The sequence below is a fragment of the Giraffa tippelskirchi genome, chromosome 10 (genome assembly GCF_054371585.1).
Source record: "Giraffa tippelskirchi isolate mGirTip1 chromosome 10, T2T-mGirTip1v1.2.pri, whole genome shotgun sequence".
Classification (NCBI taxonomy): Eukaryota; Metazoa; Chordata; class Mammalia; order Artiodactyla; family Giraffidae; genus Giraffa; species Giraffa tippelskirchi.
This window is the reverse complement of record NC_137284.1, coordinates 109,641,010-109,665,701: the sequence shown is the minus strand read 5'-3', so window position 1 is coordinate 109,665,701 and position 24,692 is coordinate 109,641,010. Positions and strand designations below refer to the sequence as shown.

The following is a 24,692-nucleotide window of genomic DNA, read 5'->3' as shown; positions in this document are numbered from 1 at the left end:
AGAACAGAACTATGACATTAAATTGTCTGCATGCAATTGCATATTGTGATCTCTCTTTTCCTCATCTTCAGTCAAGTTCTGCTTTGACCAGTAGCCTCTGGTTACTCGGAAAGAAGAGAGGAAGAAGGGGCTTTGGCCTGCTTCTGGGTCTATGTCAGTGCAGATATGAAAAAGCCAGAAGCATGTAGAGGAACACAATCAAGAGAAGTAGGAAATCAGGGTCAGAAGAACACTGTCATCCCAGGTATTCACGGGATACTGGGGTCTGCTCTGCTCCAAAGGGCACACAACAGTGATCTGAACCTATTTACCTAGATCTCAATGGGCCTCCCTGGTGGCTCAGACAGTAAAGAATCTTCCCACAATGCAGGAGACCTGGCTTTGATCCCTAAGGGAAGATCCCACGAAGAAAGGAATGGCTACCCACTCCAGTATTTTTGCCTGGAGAATTCCATGGGCAGAGGAGCCTGGCAGACAACAGTCCATGGGGCTGCAAAGAGTCAGACATGACTGAGCAACTAACACTTCACCTAGACCTCAAAAGATCATGAACCTCCAGCTAACACCTGGGTTACATATCGTCCACAAGCTCCTAGGAAGCTACCTGTAGTACCATCAACCATCCACTGGCGGACCATTGGCTAACATACTGGGGATCAAGTGATACAGTAGACATATTCAAAGACTTGATCAAACACATTCAAAACAAGGAAAGCAGAGTGAGTTTCAATTCCCCCAAACACATAACAGTCCAATCCATCATTTTGACCATAAAATCAACCTTTTCTACGACAAGGTAAGTTATCTTTTTTTTTAAGATTTTACTTTGTATTGGGGTGTAGCCAATTAACAATGTTGTGATAGTTTCAGGTGGACAACAAAGGGACTCTGCCAAGACAAGGGGAGTTTTCCATCATGGGTTGGGTTCCTTCAGAGAGCTCATGACCCCTTTAACAGGATGAGTTTTATGGGAGATGGTAAGCTTTGGACTGGATCATTTTCAAGTTCTAGTCTAACTTGAAATTTTTCAAATCTAAGATAATGAGTTGATGTATCTGTTTACTGAATCAAGCAGATTTGCTTGGCTGATAACGACTATATTTGATGAAAGGGATGGAGAAAGAGGGCAAGTCAGAGCAGTGGGACCCTTTGGTCAGACAGAGAAATCTTGGATGAACACTAGTTAGGGAATAACGCCCTGTGGGTTTTTTTTTGTTTTTTGTTTTTCATTTTTGGCTGTGCGGGGTCATCACTGCTGGGAGCAGGCTTTCGCTAGTTGCAGTGAACAGGAACTACTCTTTGCTGGGATTCATGGGCTTATGGCCGTGGCTTCTGTTGTTGCAGAACACAGGCTCAGTAGTTGCAGCATGTGGGCTCAGCAGTTGTGATGCACAGGGCCTAGTTGCCCCTCAGCATTTGGGATCTTCCCAGAGCAAGGACTGATTCCTTGTCCCCCACACTGGCAGGCAGATTCTCAACCACAGACCACCAGGGTAGCACCTGAACCCCACTGCAGTTCTGAAGCACAAATATGTCATGACAAAAACTCGACCATGATGGTACAGGTTACAGTGTGGAGGGTGATCTGAAGCTACAAGAAAGAAGCTAGGGGCCAGCCTAGCAGTTCTTCTAATGACCTTGCTATGGAAGAGGAAAGGCCAGAGCCAGGTGGGAGATGACCTTAGACAAGAGAAGATTAGATTCAAGAAGTGATGCAGAGCAATGCCAGTCGCAGGGGTGGATTAGGGGGACTTTTAGATCGATTTTCCATAATCTCCAATCAGTCCCCACAAATTCCACCAATAAAACTTAAATAATAATATACTATCCTTTGACAAGAACAATTAACATCTGTTTTGTCTTATGTCTTTATATAATTACATATTGTTGTTGTTGCTGTTGTTCAGTCACTAAGTCGTGTCCGACTGCGATCCCAAGGACTGCAGCACGCCAGGCTTCCTGGTCCTTCACTATCTCTTGCTGCTGCTAAGTCGCTTCAGTCGTGTCCGACTCTGTGCGATCCCATAGATGGCAGCTCACCAGGCTCCCCCGTCCCTGGGATTCTCCAGGCAAGAATACTGGAGTGGGTTGCCATTTCCTTCTCCAGTGCATGAAAGGGAAAAGTGAAAGTGAAGTCGCTCAGTCATGTCCGACTCCCAGCGACCCCAGGGAATACAGCCTACCAGGCTCCTCCGTCCATAGGATTTTTCAGGCAAGTGTACCAAGTACACTATCTCTTGGTTTACTCAAATTCATGCCCATGGAGTCAGTGATGCTATCTAACCATCTCATCCTCTGCTGCCCCCCCTCTCCTTTTGGGGCTATTGAAAACTGTAAATTGTATTGCTCTATAATATATAAACTAAATAGAACCATTGTACTCCTCTACATGCTGGCTTCTGCCTCTGCCTCCTCCACCACAACACAGTCCTTCCGACTACAGCAGTGGTTCTCAAATTTTGGTGTGCATCAGAATCATGACTAGAGTTTGTTAAAACACAGACTGCTGAAACCCACCCCAAAGAGTTTCTGATTCAGCAGATCTGGTGAGGGGTTCAAATACTCATATTTTTAACAAGTTCCTTGAGACCCCACTTTGAAGACCACTGAGCTGGATTGCTGCCCCCTTAGCCCCTAAAGCTGCCACTGTTGAAGATAACTTTCTGTGGGAGCAAGTGGGAAATGAAGATGCTCAGTCTGTGAACACTGTTTAGGTGAGACCTAGCACTCTACATGGGATCTGAACATTTTGGAAACAGTTACAGTTGTTTAAGACAAGCCAGGAAATCACATCCTCTTCCTACGCTGTCCCGGGCCCTTTTTATGGCTGTAGAGCATCCACAGAACACACTGCTGACAACACTGAATGCCCAGCCAACAGTCACAGCTCACCACCACTTGTGACAGTTCTCAGCCCTTTCTCCTACCCATTTTATCCTATCCTTGCTCTCATCATCCTGGTTGTGTAACCCATCCACTGTCAACTCAAGCTCCCAATGCCTGCAACAAACCCTCCTCGCCATGACCATCAATTTAGAAAAGATCTCTAAGTAAACTCAAGCACTTTGTGGGACATTACCTGAATTTGCCCTGGGCTCCACAATGGACACCACCATGTAATAAGTACTAGGCTCACCCAGCACCCAGCCTAGCTGTACACCCCTGCCTGCCCATGCCCATCTCTGCCCAGGAAAGGGGACCATTCACCCAATCAAACACCCAGTACAAAAATACCAGGTGACCTCTCTTTGCTTTATCATCCATCCACAGAAACTACTCCAGTTCCTTTATAGAATAATCTATTTTCAACACTATCTGGATGATTACCTCCCAAAGCAAGAGAGGCCACATTTGTAGGCATTACTAATTAGGCTCCATTTTCTTATTGCTTTGGACACCACTATTTTCAACCATTGCTAATCTCAGGGGAGAAATGATTTGCCCCTCAGCTAGGGAAGCAATCAAAACTCCAGAATGGAGCTGCCCAGCTACACAAGCTCTGGGGCCAACTCCTCCCTCCACGCTGTCTTTTCCAATGCCACATGCTCCCTTCACAAAAAAGTGTTCTGTCCACTGCACTGGCCTACTCTGTTCCTGGAGTAGAGATGGACACCAAAATCTGGGCTTTTCCTGCCACACTGTGGCCATGTCTGAACACTACACATGGCCTTTACTCCTTGAAAAGTGGTATTGTTTTTTGGGTTTTTTTTTTTTTTGAAGGAATGGAAGTTACCTTCCTTACCTGTTAACCCCCATGCACTCCCCAGGCCTCAAGGATTGCCTGCCTCCTCCAGAAAGGCTCCCCTGAATCCACCCACACCCCCAGTCAGATGAGATCTCCAGTATCAGGCTCCCATAGCTTCTGTACCAACCTCCAGCATTTCCCTCCACACCCTGCACTGGAGCCCCTTACTTCTCCAATTCCCTGATTAGACTGTGAGCTCTTTGATGGCAGAGATCTTGCTTTAATCAGAATTTGTATCTTTAGCATACAGCACAGGGCCAGGCCCACAATGATGTTCAGTAACTATTTGAATGAGTAACTAAATGAATGACCAAGTGAACAATTAAATGAAGCAATCCCTTTGTCCCCTCTCTTTCTTTACACACTGAGGAAACACTTTCAGGCATCTGGGGAAAACAATGCCTAAATTTGCTATCAATCAATCATTTTCCTCATAGTAAGAATGAATCCCCTGTGTTTCCACTCCCAAGGGGATTTGTATATCAAGTTTTTCCCTTATTTTAGGTCATTCCTGATACAAGTAAGCTGGCGGAAGGGGATGGTGGAGGAAAAGTCTTCCCACCCCAGATGACACCAATTGTAGTCGAAGTCACAGCCACATGGGTCTCTGAAGCCTTCCCTGTGGGAAAGCTTTAGCACCTCCACCATTGAGCTGGAAGACCCCCAATCCCCAAGTCCCAGAATCAGCAAACTCTAACCCCTTGGACCAAGGAGGAAGTAATGTGCACTGGGAATAGCCAAGATTTGGAGTTGGAAGACCTAGAATTCCAGCAGTGAGCAATTCTCTATCTTTCCTCCCAGCCTTGTTCTCATTTGTAAAAATGGAGACACACTGTCAGAGAGCTTCACGTGGAGTACTCACCCCAACCATTGCACAGAGAGAGGTGGTCCCCACACACAGGGGCTCCAGCCCCAGGATAGCTTGCCTCGTGGTGAGAGCCATTCTAAACCATCTGTTGACCCAAAGCCAATGTACTTTGGGTTCAAGCAATGCCTGAAAGTCAGGGTTACTTTCAACTCCTCATTTTCCTGGACACCCTCACTTTCTGCAGGTTTCTGAAGGGAAGATAATATTCCCTACTTCCTTTGAATCCCACTCCCAACTCCCTCCTGTTCCTTTCCCACCCTGCTCCCAGGGGGATGACTTCCATGTTGTTAGACAGATGCTCTGATTAAGGTCAGGTTAATCAAAAGCCACTGCTAAGCCTAAAATGATGAGGACAGGAGTGGCAAAGGGACTGACAGGATCCAGAGTTTCAGAGGACTCACTTCCTGGCACCCCGCTACCTCATGGCACAGCAAGTGTCTCCAGTCTAAATGTCATAGGAAGTAAGCTTGACCCATGGGTTTTGGAATCAACTTCTTTGAGGAAAGCATGGTGTTCTGGGTGGTGGTATCAGTCACACAGAGAAGAAACCCAAGCCCTGGGCTATACTGTGGAAGTGATCCTGTTCATAAGTGGACTAGAGAGAGCCTGCAAGGACTGGTAAATCAGATGGCCAATGTAGGATGGGAAGCCAGCCCTTGGAAAAGCCAGATGTTTTCATGGTTCAATGCTCTATTTACCTCCAGTTCTCCTTTAGGATTCCTTACTACAATCATCAGAGTTCATCTCCATTGCAATAAGGGGAAGTCAAGAAAAGTATACGGATTCAAGCAATGGCAAAATCTACAGAGAAATGAACATGTTATAGAAGCATCAGGGATCAGAATGTAAGAACCGCAAAGGGAACGAAAACCTTAGGACTACTAAGGAACCCAGTGGACCAGCCTTTTCCTCCCTACCCCAGGTATTTTCTGCTGAACAGGGTCCAGTTTTCACAACCCTACCTGCCTGTGTTCTTGTCTCTCCTAATTCTGTGCTGGGCCGTGGGCACTGTCAGGGCGTTCATGTGTCTTGTGAGGTGTGAATGTTAGAGAATGAAGTGCTTCACCTTCCAGTCTCAAAAGGAAAGTCTATCATTCAAACCCTTCCAGTCTTCCCAAACTGAACACTTCAAAAGAGGTCATTTTCAATGTGGTGAAGTGAAGTGAGTGACAATCAAGCAATGCTACATTGAGGATTTTTTTTTTTCCTTCCTAAAAGTCACCTATTTTTTTTTCCTCTAGGACTTGCTACAGAAAGATTTAGTAGATAACGTGCTGTCTGACTCTTTCCCAGGACATAGGACTAAGTCAGGAGATTTTTTTTCTTTTCAGAATTAGCCCAACTTAACTGGTTTGCCACTATCTATTTTTTTCCTGTATAGATATTATTTTTCCTCGTCTCTTCACTCAGCTCCTACAAATAAGCTCTCAAGTGACATACCATCCCTCCAACCCAGTCTCACAATTTAGAAAATGTGGAAGCCATTTACAAGAGGCGGTACCCTCTTCTCTCTGTGAAGGGCCTACCTGCTCCAGGTTTCATTCTGGCCTCATGGTTAAAGAGCTCCATCCCCTTCCTAACCTCCTGAGGAACATCAGAACAGCAGGAGCTCCCGTGGGGGTGCAGCCTGCACTGCGTGGTCACATTACTGCTCCAGCTTATTAACTTGCCTGACTACTGCTCAGGAGATGAAGAAATAAAGGAACTAAAAGTACATTCATCACCCTCACTGAGCTGTGGGATGACATACTTACTTTGGAAATAATGAGTCCAAGTAGGAGAGCAGTGAAAAACAGGGCCTGTGAGAAGTAACTGTTTTATTACACAGTTTCTAAAATGTGAGCACTTAATGCTCTTTCATTATCATATATTATTACAGTTCTATAAAAATCATTTTTAGGAATCAATCCCAAATTTTTGAAGCTCCCAACCCCCCACCGCAAAAGAGCTAGAAGGCAGAGTTTAGAAGAAGCCCTAACAAAAGAGAAATGATACTTTTGCGCCTCTAGGTATTAAGACTTACTATGGCAGAATCCACACTCAAGACTTGGTCAACCTTTGTGAGCAACACAGTAACTCAGAATTTGTGTAACCCCTCTCAAAGCGTCATTTCAAAAGATGGCAACTTTTTTATAAAGGAGAGAAGGTGGGTATGATTTCCTATTTTTCAGATGGGAAAGCTAAGGCCTAGGAAGTATCAGTTAAATTACTTTAAGTGAAAGCCAGCAAGGAGTGACGGTGCTGGAACAAAAATCCATCTGTTCTGATTCACGGTTCTGCTCTTTCTCCACTGGATGCTCCACCCATTTGGGGAGCATCTCCCCTCAACCTACTCAATCTCCCTTGGTATTTCCACTCCAAGGAATCTGTGTTTTTATCCAAGTGAATGCATTAACTTGCTGTGTAATTTGCTGATCACTCTGGCACAGAAAACACCAAGAGGCTTCTGACTCTTGCTCATCCATTGGGATCAAGACCTGGAGACAGGAGTCAAGTGAAATTCATGGGGAGCTCCCAGGCCCTTACAAATATTCCAGTGCCAAAGGAGAAGCAGTCATGGATTGCATCTGAGCTTCAAAATGTCAATGAACTGAGGCAAAGCCAGTAGAGCTAGGCCTTAAGTCCACATTGGGAGGTGATGATGCTTCCACACTTCTATGAACCTTGACAACTACAAGCACTTCACAGACTCTTCTGTACTCATTCTTCAGAAATGAGTCTCACCCCACAGCAGGACACTTAGGCCACCCTCCAGTGCAGTGCTTCTCAAATTCAAACGTGCACAGGAATCTGAGGATTTGCTGAAATGTAGGTTCTGATTGAGGGGGTCTAGGGGAGCCTGGGACCCTGCATTTCTGAAAAAGTCATCAGGTGATGTAAGTTCTGCTGCTCCCGGGACCACACTTAGCATAGCAAAGCCCTAGAGCACAATTTAATAAACCACAATTCCAAAGCTTGAAAAGGCAATAGCAATGAATAACTCACTGGTGATGGGGCTCAAGTGGAGTATTAGCCCACTGAATATACCTCGTATATTACTCTTTTATGGGCAGTGTTTTCCTGACACCTGGCAGGGTGAACCACACAGGCAAAAAGCTGCTGAAGGAGCCCAGGAGAGGAATGAAAGAAGATTTACTCACGGGAGAAGCGGGCAAGTGGCCTGGCAGTCTTATCTCCGGCTTCATTTGCAACTGGAAAAAAAAAAAAAACAGAAGATGCAATTAAGTACAAGGCATGTGTGTCTACAGAAAATGCCAACCTACAGCTAATCCTTGGGATGATTCACTATTAAGCTGTGTTTGAGAGTCATTGTAAGAGGATAAAAGCAACTTCATTCCCTCTCTATATTTCCAGTGCTGCTCTCACCGCCTAAATGAAGCCTAATGTCTTCATCATTTTGATTAAAACAGTGAATTAAGCTGGAGAGACAACCTAAACAGTACCTAGTTTACTGGGCTTAGGGGAGTTAACTGGTCTGCAGGCAGAGTAAGAGGTGTGCACGCCTGGCTTCCAAGCTAGTGCACATCCTTCTGCTTCAAGGTGCCTCTCAGTGGGATGTCCTTCAACACACAAATGCACCCCAACCACCTGACATCAGTCTGATTTTCCTGATCCATGGGGCAAATCAAGGCAGGGATTTCAGAAAAAATAGTAAGGTTGGTTTTTGTTAAGAAGGATATTTAAATTTAGAAGCCAACAAATAATAGGTTCGAGAAAATTGTTCAGAAAGCTTCTCTAGAAAACCTTATCCCTAAGGTTTCTCAGCAAGCTCATTCACTCTCCTCTGAAAAGCCTCTCTATAATCTATCATCTCAATAGGTTGATAATTACTATTCCCTATACTGATGAACCGGAGAAGGCAATGGCACCCCACTCCAGTACTCTTGCCTGGAAAATCCCATGGATGGAGGAGCCTGGTAGGCTACAGTCCATGGGGTCGCTAAGAGTCGGACACGACTGAGCGACTTCACTTTCACTTTTCCCTTTCATACACTGGAGAAGGAAATGGCAACCCACTCCAGTATTCTTGCCTGGAGAATCCCAGGGATGGCAGAGCCTGGTGGGCTGCCGTCTATGGGGTCGCACAGAGTCGGACACGACTGAAGCGACTTAGCAGCAGCAGCATACTGATGAACAAGCTTCCCAGGTGGTACTAGTGGTAAAGAATTCGCCTGCCAATGCAGGAAATGCAGGAGACACAGGTACAATCCCTGGATCGGAAAGATCCCTTGGAGGAAGGCATGACAACCTTTATCCCATGGACAGAGGAGCCTGCCAGGCTACAGCCCATAGGATCGCAAAGAGTTAGACATGACTGAAGCAACTTAGCATGGACGCATACTGATGAACACCACGGATAAAAAAAAAAAGGTTAAACTGAAACACAAGTTTCATTCACTTTAAATATCACTTTCAATGCCCATAAAAACAACTTGAACGAACACCCAAAGCAATCAAATGGAAAAAACTTGTTCAGTATCTTAGTTTAGGAAAGAACATCCAATACATAGGCAGAATAAAGGAAATTGCTAATGTAATCATTAAAATCATTCTCATCTATGAGAATTTGCAGTGCAGGATGCAAGAAATAGCTACTTCAGAAATGTATTACATCATTTTGCAAAGAATGGAAGGAGTCAAAAAATTCCTTTCACCCTTTCAAAAGGGTGAAATTTTTTTTAATTTACCATAATTTTTTAAATTAATGGATTCGATCTCAGCTACTTTATATTTCTGTCATTTCCATGGACCATTTTCTCCACTCTGTATATATTATAAACAAGACATTGTACAAAATGACCAGCAGGGGGAGGTGACATTGCATCCTGCTTCCACTATCACACATTCCTGCATTTTGAAAAGAAATAGAGAGATAAATGGAGAGAGAAAGAGAGAAAGGGAGGGCAGGAGAAAGTAGTGAGACCTAGTTAGCTATAGACATGAGTTTCCCTGGCCTTGAGTTCAAATTGCTTCCTCTTTGGACACTACAGATCACTAAAGAAAGAGAGCAAGGTTATTCTCCAACATATTTGCTGCAGAAAGTGATGGGCCACTTTTAAAGTAGGATCATGAAGACCACTGCCATCATTGAGAACACCAGCCACCATTACAACATTCAGCTTAGAGAACACAAGTCTTCCCTGAGGGACAGAGAAGGAGCAGGCACAACACCATCACAATTTCACAGGCATCGCTGGCTGCCTCCTCACCCCCAGGCTTTTCCTCCCCTCCTTGCCACCCTATCCAAGGGTGGGAATTGCTGACCCAGATCCAAGTCACACCAGGAGAAGCAGGAAACAAGATCTAGGCCAGTGACATGCCAGGAGAGTTGTCTTTACCCAGAAGAAATCTGAACCCTGCTCCCAGCATTGCTTTCTTAAATGCAGACCCAATACCACAAGGTCTCCATGATGCCCCAACACCTGCAAGATACAATCCAGTCTACCTGGCCAAGTACTGAACAGCTGGCCCCTCTTATTCTCAGCTCACTGTATCTCCCAGGACTGCCTTCAGAACCCAGCCACAGGCTATACATGGACAAATCTCAAACATTCTCTGTCCTCTTTGCTACAGCTCCTTTGCCCCCTCCTCCCAGACAGCCCTCCCCATTGCTTCACTCCTGCTCATCTTTTAAGATTCAACTGGAGCCATTCATTTGTTTTTGTTAAAGTCTTTACTTAATTTGTTACAATATTGTATTGTGTTTTGGCTTTTCAGCCCAGAGGCATATGGAATCTTAGCTGCTGACCAGGGATTGAACCTGCATCCCGACTCCCTGCATTGAAAGGCAAAATCTTAACCACTGGACTGCCAGGGAAATCCCAGAGCCATTCATTTCTGAAACATTCCCCTGACTCCCAGCACAGCTTCTGCCTTCCACAGACCTCTGCCCCTGGCCTCACTACCCTCCCAGGCCAGTGGTTCTCACACTGCGGCAGGCACTATAACCACCAGGAAGGTCTGTTGAAACAGATTGCAGGGTTGGTTAAAATGCAGATTCTGATTCAGTTGACCTGGAATAGGGCCCAAGAATTTGCATCTCTAACAAGTTTCCAGGTGATACGGAGAACACTCTTCTGGGAACCATATTTTGAGAAGAACTGCTCTAAACTATAAACTACTGTAGCAAAGACAAGGATGATCACTTTTCATCTTTGTATTTCCAATCTTTCAGTGGCTGGCATGCAGAATACTGTGTTCAGTCAGTGTTTTTAGAACTGAATGAAGTAGTTCATTGATAATTGAAATTGATACCAACTGCCACAGATGGCTCAGTAGATGGAGCCCGCAGTGCCAGATGGCTATAAAAAGCCCCCGGTGTGTTTTGCTTGGCCCCTTCAACATACTTAATTTTTAAACAATTCATTGTCTGCATTTAAAAATCAAGAGGTTTCAAACATAAATGCAGGTTATCGGCTTCTCTCAGGAACTGAAAACTGTCCAGACTCACTGGCCAGCCATGGATCGCCACTGAGATGCCTTGTATGGGCAGGTCCAGCTCCTTCATCTTTGGGAGGCACCTTTTCACTGACTGGCATTTGGGCTTTCTATACTCAACGTGGGTCCGGAAGGCAAGTGAAAACAGGACCTCTTAAAGGGCTTAAAAATTTATAGGACAGCAATGGATATGCAGCCATAGAGAACAGACTTTAGGACACAGTGGAGGAGGGCCAAAGTGGGATGATTTGAGTAGTAGCATTGAAATATATACATTACCATATGTAACATAGATAGCCAGTGGAGATTTGCTGTATGACACAGGGAACCCAAAGCTGATGCTCTGTGACAACCTAGAGGGGTGGGAAGGGGAGGGAGGGGGGAGGGAGGTTTAAGAGGGAGGGGACATATGTATACCTATGACTGACTCATGTTGATATATGGCAAAAACTATCAGGATATTGTAAAGTAATTACCCTCCAATTAAAAACAAAATTTTTTAAAAAGTGAAACTAAGACTCAACCAAGACCAGCACTACAATGAGTGGTTGTGGCCAAGCTTGCTAAGCCCCTCTGTTTCCAGCCCACAAACCAAGCCAAGACGTTCAAGAGTCCTCCAGCACAATGCTGGCCAGCTCAGACACACAAGGGCTTCTTGACCAGCAGAGGGGCCTTCCTACACTGTTGTTTGCTTTCTATTTTCAAAAAATCCAGCAAGCTTCAACAGTGAAGTAGATGTTCCATTTATCAGATGCAATTAAAGTTTGAATTTGGCAAGACCTCATAAAAACGATTATGAGATTTAAAGGAAGTTATTAGGCAGATTTACCAAAAGTCATGCTGAGTATAACACACAGACCAGTATGTATCATTAATTCCACTGATGTTGAATTGTATGTCTAGGCTGCGTGTGTATTCAGCCGCAGAGAAACAGAAAGGAGGTGTACCAGATATATTAACGATTATTTCTTCCAATGTGCTGGCATTTGGGGAGATTATCAGCTGTTTTTATACTTTGCTGCTTACTCAACAGTTGGATAAGCACACGCCATACTTATAATCAGAAAAAAATGTTTTTGTTAAAGGGATAGAATATAATTAACTACTATATATAATTTGGGTCATTATATATGTATGTATATTTATATGAAATGTATTTCAGATACATTTCAGAGCAGTCTTGGATCACAAATCAGGGGACTTTCCATCTTTGGAGTCCCGTGGGACTCCCTATAAGACTCAAGAAATGAATCACCCTCCCACCCCCTCCAGGGAGTTCCACACTTTCTAAGTCAGTGGTTTGCAGCCCTGGTCGCATGTAAGAATCACTAGAGAACTTTTTAAAAATCCTGATGCCCAGATTCAGTGGGTGGGGTCAGAGGGTGGGCCTCCATGGGTGGGACCCAAGCATCCATACTTTCCAAGTTCCCAGATGATTCTGATGAGTAACTGAGGCTGAGAAGCACTAATAAATGGTGTAACTTCAGACACTTTTATCAAAACAACATTCAGGGAGGGAGGTGTGGCTCAGCTTCCTTCAAAAATAATTACCCCTATTCAGTTCTTCTTTTCAGGATGCTATTGTTTTGTCATTATAAACCTGAAAGAGACATGCCTCTGTTTTAAAAAAAATTCAACAGTTAAGACTTCAAACATAGCTATGGAGATCAGTTAGTAGGCAACTCTTCACACTGAAGGGTTCTTTATAAAAGGATACACCTCACATTGCCTCTAACCTCCAATAGAAGTGACTGAGTGCCCCCTGGGAGCTCAGCACTAGGCTGGACCCTGGGAGGATGACCACAGTTGATTTCACTCAGCTTTGACATATAAGCAAGTTAGGGAGGTAAACCATGCCTCTCAATCGGGGTTTATCCAAGTGTGTTCAGCTAGGGAACTGACTTGATGATGATGATGATGATGGTGGAGGTGGTGATACGATACAGATTCCGTGGTCCCATCCCAGACCCACTCAACTAGAATCTTGAAAGGGAAGACAAGATTCTAGAACTTAAACAACTGCCTCAAAAGCTATTTAATGTTTGAGAAGCAGCATTCTAAATGAACTGTGTCCCTGGTATGTTTGCTTTATGTTTCTCCACCCCCACTCCTAACTAGAAAACTGGCCAGAAACAAATCTTAAAGTAAGGATTCTCCAAGGAGACCAGCTTCGGGGGTGAGGGGGGCAGGTGAGACAGCATAGTGAGAAAGAAACATATTTCAGAGCAATGAGCATCCCAATCCCAGCTGAGCCACTAACATTTCAGGCCATCAGAATGGGGGGCGGGGAGGGTGGTCCAAACAGGCACGGTGGTGGCATGGGCAGGTGTGCACTGCTTTGTAACCAAAACGGGCACCCAAAACACAGCCATTCTTGTTTTGAAAACCTGGCACCTGGCACCCAGAGCATAAATGCAGCTGGGGTGCTGGGTGCCAGGGCAAACACACAATGAGAAAGCAGCTCCACAGAAGAGCCTTGCTTCCTGCAAGGAAATCCACCCAACATGCTGACTGGCTGCTGCTCAGCCATGAGTTCTGGGGCTCATCAGGAACCCTCTCCAGGTAGGGTCCTTTGGGAAGTCTTGAGGCTGGAAAACCATGCATAAGAGACTTCAGAGAAGAGAGTGTTAGAATGAGGTTCCAGGCACCCTCCTAATTTCTGAAGAAGGTAAAGCTTGGAATTGCTCACAGATGCTTGGCTTCGTCTTACCTTGCCTTCTACTTGTAAAGACCTAAGCAAGGAAAACTGGATGGAACACCGGGGAAAAAGAGACTTGGTCCAAGATCACTAACTCTCTTATTTAGCTGTCACCTTCTGTTCCACGACCACCTTATTAAGATCACAGCTCCCAACTTCCCTTCTTTCTCTGCTCCATCCCCTTTCCCCACACAACCCCTCCTGCAAGCACTTCTCACCTTCTTACATGCTCTGTTCTTTACTCACTGGGTTTACTGCATTTTCCTCCCACCACACTGTAATTCCCCACACAAGCACAGATTCTCTGCCAATGAAAAAACAACTACCATATCTCTAGTGCCCAAATGCCTGACACACGATAATTAATGAGTCAATGATCAACCCCCTGCCATGCAGAGCACACTGGAGGCCAAGAATTGGAAGCAGACCAGAAGGACATGAACACCTACCAAGCATTTAAGTGTTTTTTAAGTATCTGTCCTTCAGGAATACTTATCAAGCATTGACTAAATCACAGATAAAGCCCTGAACAGCCTGTCATGGTCCCTGCTTTCACACTGAGTATAACTGTCATTCCCATTTGATAGACAGGACACGGGAACTCAGAAAGGTCAGGTAACTTTTCCAAGACCACAAATTTGTGTGTCCAAATTCCAAACCAAGGTATGCCTGGCTCCAAAGCCCAGGGCCTTTCCCTTTAGCCTCTCTGCCTTCCAAGAAATGTAAGCAGATAAGAGCTGTGCTCCAAGAGGGCTACCACTAGAGAAAAGTCATGCAAAAGTCTGACCCTCTCCCTCATGCCTCAGGGAAAGCCATGCACCAGCCTACAGAGAAGGGGGATGTCACCTGCCTGGGATCTCACACCTGGCACAAGACCAGGAGACTGTCAGTAGAGAGGGGCCCTTTTGTGAGATGGGCACTGGGGCCAGAACTCACAATAGCAGGATCCAGAAGAGGAGAACCTAGTTACAAAAAGAAAAGTTTCACTGCCACGTTCATGCAAGAACACCAGCTAGCCAGTGTCTCTGTAACCTGGTCAAACCTTTCCTACTTAGAAAACAGTAAGTAACAAGGGACTAGAAACAAGAATCAAATTCATCTTAGCATGAAAACAGTACAGCTCATAAAAACAGCTCCTAGGAGGCAAGACTTGATTCTCTTCAAGAGAAGAAACTGACATTCCAAGAGATCAAGTGGTTTGTCCGAGATCAGACTTAAGTCCAGACATCAGAGCTGGAAATGTCATCCATTTCTTTCACCTCCAATTCCAGCATTCTTGGAGAAGGGAATGTACTCCACCTCTTCAGCTCCCTCAGAGTCATTTGTCAAGGGTAAAAGTAAAGGCTTTCATTTCCTTTGCCCTCATTGGGTTTGATAAATATTGATGCTTGCCAACCCCAGGATACATTTTAAATAAAAACATATACAACTCTGATTGGCAATGGCTGAGCAGAGTACTGTGTTAGGAAGACTTCTGATGCTGAGTCTGAGTGTAGCCAGATATGTCTGTGACACATTACCAAAGCCTGCCGTGGGTGGGACAGGAGACTGACGGGGGCAGGCAGGATGAGCGTGTAGGGAAACCTTTGCCAGGCTGTGCCTGCTCAGTCACTCAGTTGTGTCCGATTCTTGACCTTCCTGTAGACTGCAGCCCACCTGTCTCTCTGTCCACGGGATTTTCCCAGCAAGAATAACGGAGTGGTATGCCATTTCCTTCTCCAGGGGCTCTTTGCCAGGTTGGATAGGCCATTAAAGAATTAGCCAAAGAGTGGATAATTCAAAAAGATCACTGAATTAAATACTTCTATAAAATATATTGTTCAATTTGCTTAAAATGAGAGCTGCTGTGTAACTAAGGAACACCCTAAGCACTACTCTTTCATCACCTAATTTTATCCTCATGGCAACTGTATGAGGCCATCACTTGATTTCCCTATTTTCCAGATGCAGAAACTGAGTCTTGGAGAAGTTCAGAAAATTCCTTGTGATGAAACGACTACGGCAGATCTGGAAATTGAATCCAACACATTATTGCAGAGCCAGTGCTCTTAACTCGTGTGCTGCCCATCACACTTTTAGCATCCGAGTATCAGTACTGTTTGATGAGCCTTTTGCCAAGAAATCCAGATCTGGCAGGAGAACTTGTCGTCTTGCCTCCACTTAGCCTCAGGTCAGAAGCGCTGCAGAGGAAGGCTCTCTGTTCTCCAGTTCTGTAAACAGAACCAAGCTCTGCAATCCAGCTGGACCATGTACCCTAGTGACAAAAAAGATATCACCACCCCCCTCAGCCTGCTCCCTTCTCCACTTCTTTATTCAGAAATGCTTGGCACTGCCTCATTATACCTTTTGGGCCAATTTGGCTGTCAAATCCACTCTGAATCAAGCTCTAACACGAAAGAAAATAAAACCAATTTGTAGTGATGACTCATCAGGGTTGATGATTTGAGAGTGGCAGAGATGGTGCACCTTACAGACCCTTCTCTCCTGAAGTAATGGGCAAATCCTTGCAGAAGGCAAGGCTTGTGGGCCAGAGGGCAGACTGGTTCACCAGCTCACTCAGCCCAGAGTGTGAGGAAACACACACACAGAAAAAACCAAGGAAGCCCTTGCCAACCTAAAAAGACACCTTGGGAAACAGACTTTCTTTACTGTTTCAAAAATTAATTTGAAGGAATTTGGGTCACATGAAGGGCTTCCCTGGTAGCTCAGATGGTAAAGCATCTGCCTGCAATGAGGGAGACCTGGGTTCGATCCCTGGGTCGGGAAGATCCCCTGGAGAAGGAAATGGCAACCCACTCCAGTATTCTTGCCTGGAAAATTCCATGGATGGAGGAGCCTGGTAGGCTACAGTCCATGGGATCGCAAAGAGTGGGACACAACTGAGCAACTTCACTGGCACTGGGTCACATGAAAAGGCTCATGTAATATATTTCTTTCTTCCCTACTCCTGATTTTATACACTTATGTATCTATATTCAATGTAATTCTACAAATTATCTTTTATTTCTATTTTGCTCTGTACACCCATCCTTTATAGAACAAACCGGGATATTAATAGAGGTGTAATTTTTTTTTTTTTCAATCACGTCCTGGCTCCCTTTCCTGGCCTCTCTTTCCAAGTTGCCAGGTTTCAGACTGACTTTCCATGGCTTCCAGTTACTCAGATCAAACAATCTACTAACCTCCACTGAGCACTCCCAGAGCCCCTGCCTCCGCATGTCTTGCTGGGCTCGATGAATACAACTGGTCCTTGAGTAGTCCCCTGAGACCAACAGCCTGGCACTGAGCTTCCTGACACAGATTACTAGAGTCCTTGCAACATGAATGTATCATGGTACTGGCATTTCTGCAGAAACCACCTAGCCAAGCTACCAGGTCCTGACCTCAGGAAACCTGAGGTCAACCTGGGGAAACATAATATTAATATATGACATGATCTAAACTCTGTGCTCAGCCACTCAGTTGTGTCCAACTCTTTGCGACCCTATGGACTGTAGCCCTCCAGGCTCCTCTGTTCATGGGATTCTCCAGGCAAGAATATTGGAGCGGGTTGCCATTTCTTCCTCCAGGGGATCTTCCAACGCACGGATCCAACCCAAGTCTCCTGAGTCTCCTGCATTGGCAGGCAGATTCTTTACCACCAGCACCACCTAGGAAGCCTGACCTAAACTCTGCTGAATGTCAAATGAAGAGTCCTTGTTTACAGAAGGGAGAGGCTTGGGTGGCCTGGAATGCGGAGTACAGAAGGCTTCTAGGGGACCTGGGGCAGGTGAGAGCCAGGGAGGTGGAGAGGATGATAGGAGAGGGACAAAATGTTGTGCATTCTAGGACCTGGGGGCAGACTGAGACTGACCACGTATACCCCAAATCTCTCCCTTTCTCAAGCAAGAAATGCTTTTTATTGAGGGAGGAGATAGTAAAAAGTAGAGAAAGATGCTCTCTCCTATCTTGATTAATTATAAAATGCCTCTTGCTGCAACTCTGCCTTCTTTCCCATTCTCCTCTATAAACATGTTGCATCTGCAGATAGACATGTGAATTTATCCAAGAGCAGATATGTCTGCATATTGAGGTGCCAGGTATACAGGTCTAGGGTCAGCAGTCACTCCAAAGCCTTCCACCAAAGTGGACCAGATCGCTTCCTGACAGTGACAGCCTATGGGCTCTGCCCGGCCCTCCTGGATGATGCCCTGGTGACCATCACAGACCTCAGGCCACAGGCCTCAGGCACACAACAGGGGTGACACCTGAGTGACTAAAGTAGTACCCATACAGGGCCCCCCTACTATTCTGGCCTCATTAAAATACCCTAGTTGAGCAAACTAGGCCCAGAACAACCACAAGCAGTTAATGAGATCAGAAGTGAACGAGATTAAAATCCAACATCAAACCAGCTGCTCAAACTCTTAACTAATTAAGCTCAATTCAAATAAGGAAAAGGAAATGAATACAGAGAAGAAGGAGAACGCTACAGTGTATTAAGCCATATTTCATGCCAGGCTGGGAAGAACTTTACACCAATAACTTTTTTTGGACTCATAATTTTTATTAAACTTTCACACCATCTCATGAAATAAGTATTATGATTCCTATTTTCAGATAAGGAAACTGAGGCTTCAGTTCAGTTCAGTTCACTCAGTCGTGTCTGACTCTTTGCGAACCCATGAATCGCAGTACGCCAGGCCTCCCTGTCCATCACCAACTCCTGGAGTCTACCCAAACCCATGTCCATCGAGTCGGTGATGCCATCCAGCCATCTCATCCTCTGTCGTCCCCTTCTCCTGCCCCCAATCCTTCCCAGCATTAGGGTCTCTTCCAATGAGTCAACTCTTCGCATGAGGTGGCCAAAGTATTGGAGTTTCAGCTTCAACATCAGACCTTCCAATGAACACCCAGGACTGATCTCCTTTAGGATGGACTGGTTGGATCTCCTTGCAGTCCAAAGGACTCTCAAGAGTCTTCTCCAACACCACAGTCCAAAAGCATCAATTCTTCAGCACTCAGCTTTCTTCACAGTCCAACTCTCACATCCATACATGACTACTGAAAAAACGATAGCCTTGACTAGACGGACTTTTGTTGGCAAAGTAATGTCCCTGCTTTTAAATATGCCATCTAAGTTGGTCATAACCTTCCTTCCAAGGAGTAAGCGTCTTTTAATTTCATGGCTGCAATCACCATCAGCAGTGATTTTGGAGCCCAAAAAAATAAAGTCTGACACTGTTTCCACTGTTTCCTCATCTATTTTCCATAAAGTTATGGGACCAGATGCCATGATCTTAGTTTTCTGAATGTTGAGCTTTAAGCCAACTTTTTCACTCTCCTCTTTCGCTTTCATCAAGAGGCTCTTTAGTTCTTCTTCACTTTCTGCCATAAGGGTGGTGTCATCTGCATATCTGAGGTTATTGATATTTCTCCCGGCAATCTTGATTCTAGCTTGTGTTTCTTCCAGCCCAGCATTTCTCATGATGTACTCTGCATATAAGTTAAATAAGCAGGGTGACAATAGACAGCCTTGATGTACTCCTTTTCCTATTTGGAACCAGTCTGTTGTTCCATGTCCAGTTCTAACTGTTGCTTCCTGACCTGCATACAGGTTTCTCAAGAGACAGGTCAGGTGGTCTGGTATTCCCATCTCTTTCAGAATTTTCCACAGTTTATTGTGATCCACATAGCCAAAGGCTTTGGCATAGTCAATAAAGCAGAATTAGATGTTTTTCTGGAACTCTCTTGCTTTTTCGATGATCCAGCGGATGTTGGCAATTTGATCTCTGGTTCCTCTGCCTTTTCTAATACCAGCTTGAACATCTGGAAGTTCACGGGTTCACGTATTGCTGAAGCCTGGATTGGAGAATTTTGAGCATTACTTTACTAGCGTGTGAGATGAGTGCAATTGTGCGGTAGTTCGAGCATTCTTTGGCATTGCCTTTCTTTGGGATTGGAATGAAAACTGACCTTTTCCAGTCCTGTGGCCACTGTCATCTGAGATGGTTTCCAGTATAGAGGAGGCTTTAGATTTAAATGACCATACGACAGAGGATGAAATGGTTGGATGGCATCACCGAATTGAAGGGACATGAATTTGAGCAAGCTCCAGGAGCTGGTGATGGACAGGGAAGCCTAGCGTGCTGCAGTCCATGGGGTCGCAAAGAGTTGGACACGACTGAGCAACTGAACTGAACTGACACTGGAAACAAATCATGTCAAAGATAATCAGGGTTTTCCTGGTGGCTCAGATGGTAAAAAAAAAAAAAAAAAAAAAAAAACTGCCTGCAATGCAAGAGGCCCAGGTTTGATCCCTGAGTCAGGAAGATCCCTGGAGAAGGGAATGGCAACCCACTCCAGTATTCTTACCTGGAGAATTCCATGGTACCGCCCATGGAGTCACAGAGTCGGACACAACTGAGTGACTTTTGCTTTTCAGTACCTCATTTATGTAACTGCCTGTACACCGAAGGCATCTGGGTTTTCAATCCTCCGTCTTGTCCCATTTTGTAAATATAATCTGTGGTCTCCCCACAGCCTGATCTCCAGGAGAGAGTCCATGCCTGATTCCCGAGGCCCCAGCCATCCTTCCACATCCCTGTCTACCAGCCATCCTGAGCCCTCTACCCACGGGATGCACTCTGGGCACTTCCCTACTGATGCCTTTATTCACACTCTTCACTTGACTTTCATGTCCTTCCCCACTTTCTCCAGCTAACAAATGCCCACTCACACACCAGGACCCAAATGCAACCACCCTCAGAGAATCAGACCCTCTGGGATCCTGCTCTGTCCTCTGGACACCAGTGTTCTATCACAGTAGGTGGGAAGATTGGAGGCTTTTGAGTCAGACAAACCTGACTTGAAATCCTGGCTCCTCTGCTGTGTTACCAAATTTCCCTGAATCCCTTTCTCATGTGCACAGCTAAGTCACAATACCTCTCAGGGTTATTGGGACGGGAGATAAAATGGGTGAGATGTGCTAAGTTGTTTCAGTCATGTCCAACTCTTTGTGACCCCATGGACTGCAGCCTGCCAGGTTCCTCTGTCCATGGGCTTCTCCAAGTAAGAATACTGGAGTGGGTTGCCATGCCCTCCTCCAGGGGATCTTCCCAACCCAGGGATCGAATCCACATCTCTTGCAGCTCCTGCATTGGCAGGTGGGTTCTTTACCACTAGCGCCACCTGGGAAGCCCATTCTAAAATGAGTGAGATACCCAGCACCATCTCATCACACAGTCATGATGAGATGCCCAATAAAAGCCAGACGATGGTATTAGTATTATTTCCTTTGGGTCTATTTTTCCAATAACATGTGTGTTCTATGAAAGTAGGGACACTGTCTTAATTCCCTCTCTATCCTCACTGATTAGCATGTACATGACACACAGATCTCAACAACTGTCTGCTGCAGAAATTGGTGAACGGTGTCTTTGGATTCTGGAGTCAGATGCTCTGGGATCTTAGGAAGTCAAAACCTCACTGTGGTCCTTTCATTTTACCATTAACAAGGGGAGAAACTGAGAGATGGACAAAACTATGTGCTCAGCACCTTTAACCTTATGTTAGAAAAACTGACTTACAAAAAAGGTGTGGGGGAGGACCCAGCTCTGGTCCCTGGGAGGGGGCCGAGGAGGACAAGCTATAGATGGGGGAAACTCCCAGGGACCTGGGCACTGGTGGCCAACTGTATCATTTAAGAAAAAAACTATTAAAATATACCACAATCTATGGGTGAACCAGAAAGACAGGAAGCATTATCCGTTTTTCAAAGAGTGCCAATCCTCATCCAGCGGTTCCTGGTTGGATTTGTTCAATTTGTACAGCCTCCCCACTAAGAGGACATATTCCAGCTAAATCATGTTAAGAGGAGGTGAAGCGGCCTCGGTGCTTGTGGAATGCACATTGCAAATCTTCAGGGGATGTTCCTGATGCTTTCTTCTCTTTTTTTCCCTTTGCAGTATTCACACAAGCCCATCTTTTTCTTACAAGCACACCCATGCTCACATCCCCGGGGGCATCTCCTGACTACCTGGAGGACCGCAGCATCTTTCATTTTCTCTCTCACAGATTCTTCTGCTAATGAGCTTGGAGGCTGACTGCTAAGGGCTGTGATGGGCTCTGTGACAGAAAAGTCCACTCCCATAGAGAGTGAGGTTGCAGTGGTAGGGGTGTATATCCTTGACCGGGGAGAACAGCGCTGTCTGAGGAAACTGAATTGAAGCTCAGAATGAGATTTGAAAAAACACTGCCTCGGAGCTTCCAACATTCCCTCAGCTGGCCCTTGCACAGAGCCCGACAGAAATGAACTGTGCCTGAACGGCCAGGGACATGCACAATGGAGATAGTTTTTTCTACTCACTTTGGGCAACTGCGTGTTAGCAAAGCTGTATGAGGACAGTGACTTTCATGTGCTTGCAGACTCTGATGTCCACTGTAGCTTATCACTTACAACAAAGGGCAGCAATAGTGCTATGCATTTAGACTTCCAGGGCCTGGTCTGAATTCCAGTCTCTCTCTGCCTGGCCCTGATTCCCCTATTCAGCCTCTCTGAGTCTGAGCTGGTTCTCCAAGAAAATGGCTTTTAAATAACAGAAAACCTGTCCTTCCTTCTTCACACTGTTGTTTCAAGAAAGGGCTCGATGAGCAACCTTGTAAGTAAACACTGTAACCTATAAAGTGATGAAGACATCAGCATGTTTTGTGGTCACACTGAAATTTTATATCTCAACTAACAAATCTTTTACAACCCTAGACAAACACTGTGACCTCTTTATTTATCCCCAGGTGCTACAAATGGACTGAATGTGCCTACCCAAAATTGATATGCTGAAGCCCTAATGTGATGAATTGGGTCATGAGGGTAGAGTCCCCACAATGGGGACTTATAAAAAGTCCTTACAAAAAAGTAGCTGTCTACAAGCAAGGAAGTGGGCCCTCATTAAGAACTAGACCTGATGGTGTTTTGATATTGGACTTTCCAGCCTCCAGAACTGAGAAATAAATGCTTACGGTTTAAGCCACTCAGTTTATGATATTTTGGATACAGAAGCCGAAGTGGACTAAGATGCCAGAGTTTGCATTGAAAATAACCTAATGGCAGATATGATTTGTGCAATAAAGAGAAATGCACTCAGGTAGGAAGATGAAGTGGACTGGGATGCCAGTTCAGACGAAATGATCAAGTGGAGCTCTGACAAGGACCTCTGAGCGGACACCCACTTGAAGGGGGAATATCCAGGGAAGAGCACGGCAGGCTGAGGGGGCAGCTAGCACAAAGGCTCTGAGGTGGGACACGATGGAGTGGCGAGAATGCACATTGCAGGGCCCAGCACAAAATAAGCCCACACTAAATAGGAGCTACTGTGATACAGATGAGCATTCTCACTGCTGCCAAAACAGCCAGCTTCCACTCGTCGATACATCAAAGCTAAGGAAGCCCGATACATCACGACACGTACTAGTTCGAATCTTTCCAAATCACAACATCCAATCAGAACTCCTCTCTGGGGGCTCCTTTAATGCTGCTACAGAAAGCAGCCACACATGGGCAGAGGCCATGAAGAAGCAGTGCTTACACAGGAAGGTGGAAAATTCACTCTATTTCATCCTTTGTTTTTTTTTTTTTTGTTGTTGTTGTTTTTATTTTTTGATGTAGACCATTTTTAAAGTTTTCATTGAATCTGTTACAATATTGCCTGTGTTTATGTTCTGGTTTTTTGATTGTGAGACATGCAGGATCTTAGCTCCCCAACAAGGGACCGAACTCATACCCACCACCCACCCACCCACCCCACCCCGCATTAGAAGGATCAAACTCATACCCACCCCACCCCCTCTGCATTAGAAGGCAAAGTCTTAATCACAGGATTGCCAGGGAAGTCCCTATTTCATCCTTAATTGGATCCTACTGCCTCCATATTTGCCTTCTACCTCTCGGCAAACACACACACCTCCTGAGGAAAGGAGGTCTCTCCTGGCAACAGATCATACAGTCACTCAGCTCACATTTGCTGAGCCCCTAGTGGATGCTCAGCTCTGGGCCAGGCTTGGACAAAGGGAACTGCAGTAAGGCGAGATCTTTGCTCTTGAGGAGCTCAGTATTTGATAGGGGGTTGGGTTGGAGAAAAAAAATGGTGAAAATAATGATAGCCCAGTTGAAGAAGCACCAAGGAGGACCTCGGTACACAGTGTGCTGGGAGCACAGAGGAAGGAATATCTTCAGGGAAGCTCATCCTTTGCACCCCACCCAGACTACATGAGGTCCCCTCATCATATGTTCTTACTGTACCCACTTCCTTTCCTTTCTTTATTTCATGGCATTTATGATATCTGTAATGGATTCAGGATTTGCAGAACTAATGTCCGTCTCCCCTGATAGACTGTGGGCTCCATGAGGCAGGAGACCTTGTCTATCTTGTTCACATTTATATTCCCACAGCTGGCATGTGGCAGGGACACAGAAAGATCCTGTAAATAAATGAATGTGACTGAACACTAGGGCACTTAATTGTGTTGGGGAAATACGGTATTAGCCTCTAAGGCGGCTCCCAATGAGCCTCGCCTCCTAATGCTCACACCCTTACGTGCTCCGTTCTCATAGAGTCAGTACTGACCCACTGACCAATGTGACCAACAAAATACTGGGACAGGGATGGTGTATGGCTTCCAAGTCCTCATCACAGAAAAACTGCTACTCACACCTTGGATGGCCTCTCTAGGGAAACCAAGCAGCCATGCTGTGAGGACACTCAAGCAGCCCTGTGGTGAGGTTCACATAATGAAGAACGGAGGCTTCCCACCAAAAGCCAGCATCAACTTGGCAGTCATCCAAGTGGCCACACTGAAGCAGGTCCTCCAGTCCTCATCAAGACTTCAGATGAATGCAGCCCCTGCTGATATCCTGAATGTGACCTCATGAAAGACCTTGAGCTCAAACCCACCTAGCTAATCTGATT

The 24,692-nt window shown here is 45.4% G+C and overlaps 1 protein-coding gene across 5 annotated transcripts in view; it reads right to left on the bottom strand.

Moving 5' to 3' along the window:
- Positions 1–24,692, bottom strand: part of PDE1C (phosphodiesterase 1C) — a 594,246-nt gene that overhangs the window by 428,607 nt on the left and 140,947 nt on the right. For all 5 annotated transcript variants that reach the window (XM_081533589.1, XM_081533591.1, XM_081533590.1 and 2 more), the window contains one exon: positions 7,754–7,804. In XM_081533589.1, the coding sequence (XP_081389715.1) occupies positions 7,754–7,804 (51 nt within the window). The remainder of the gene's footprint in view (positions 1–7,753; positions 7,805–24,692) is intronic.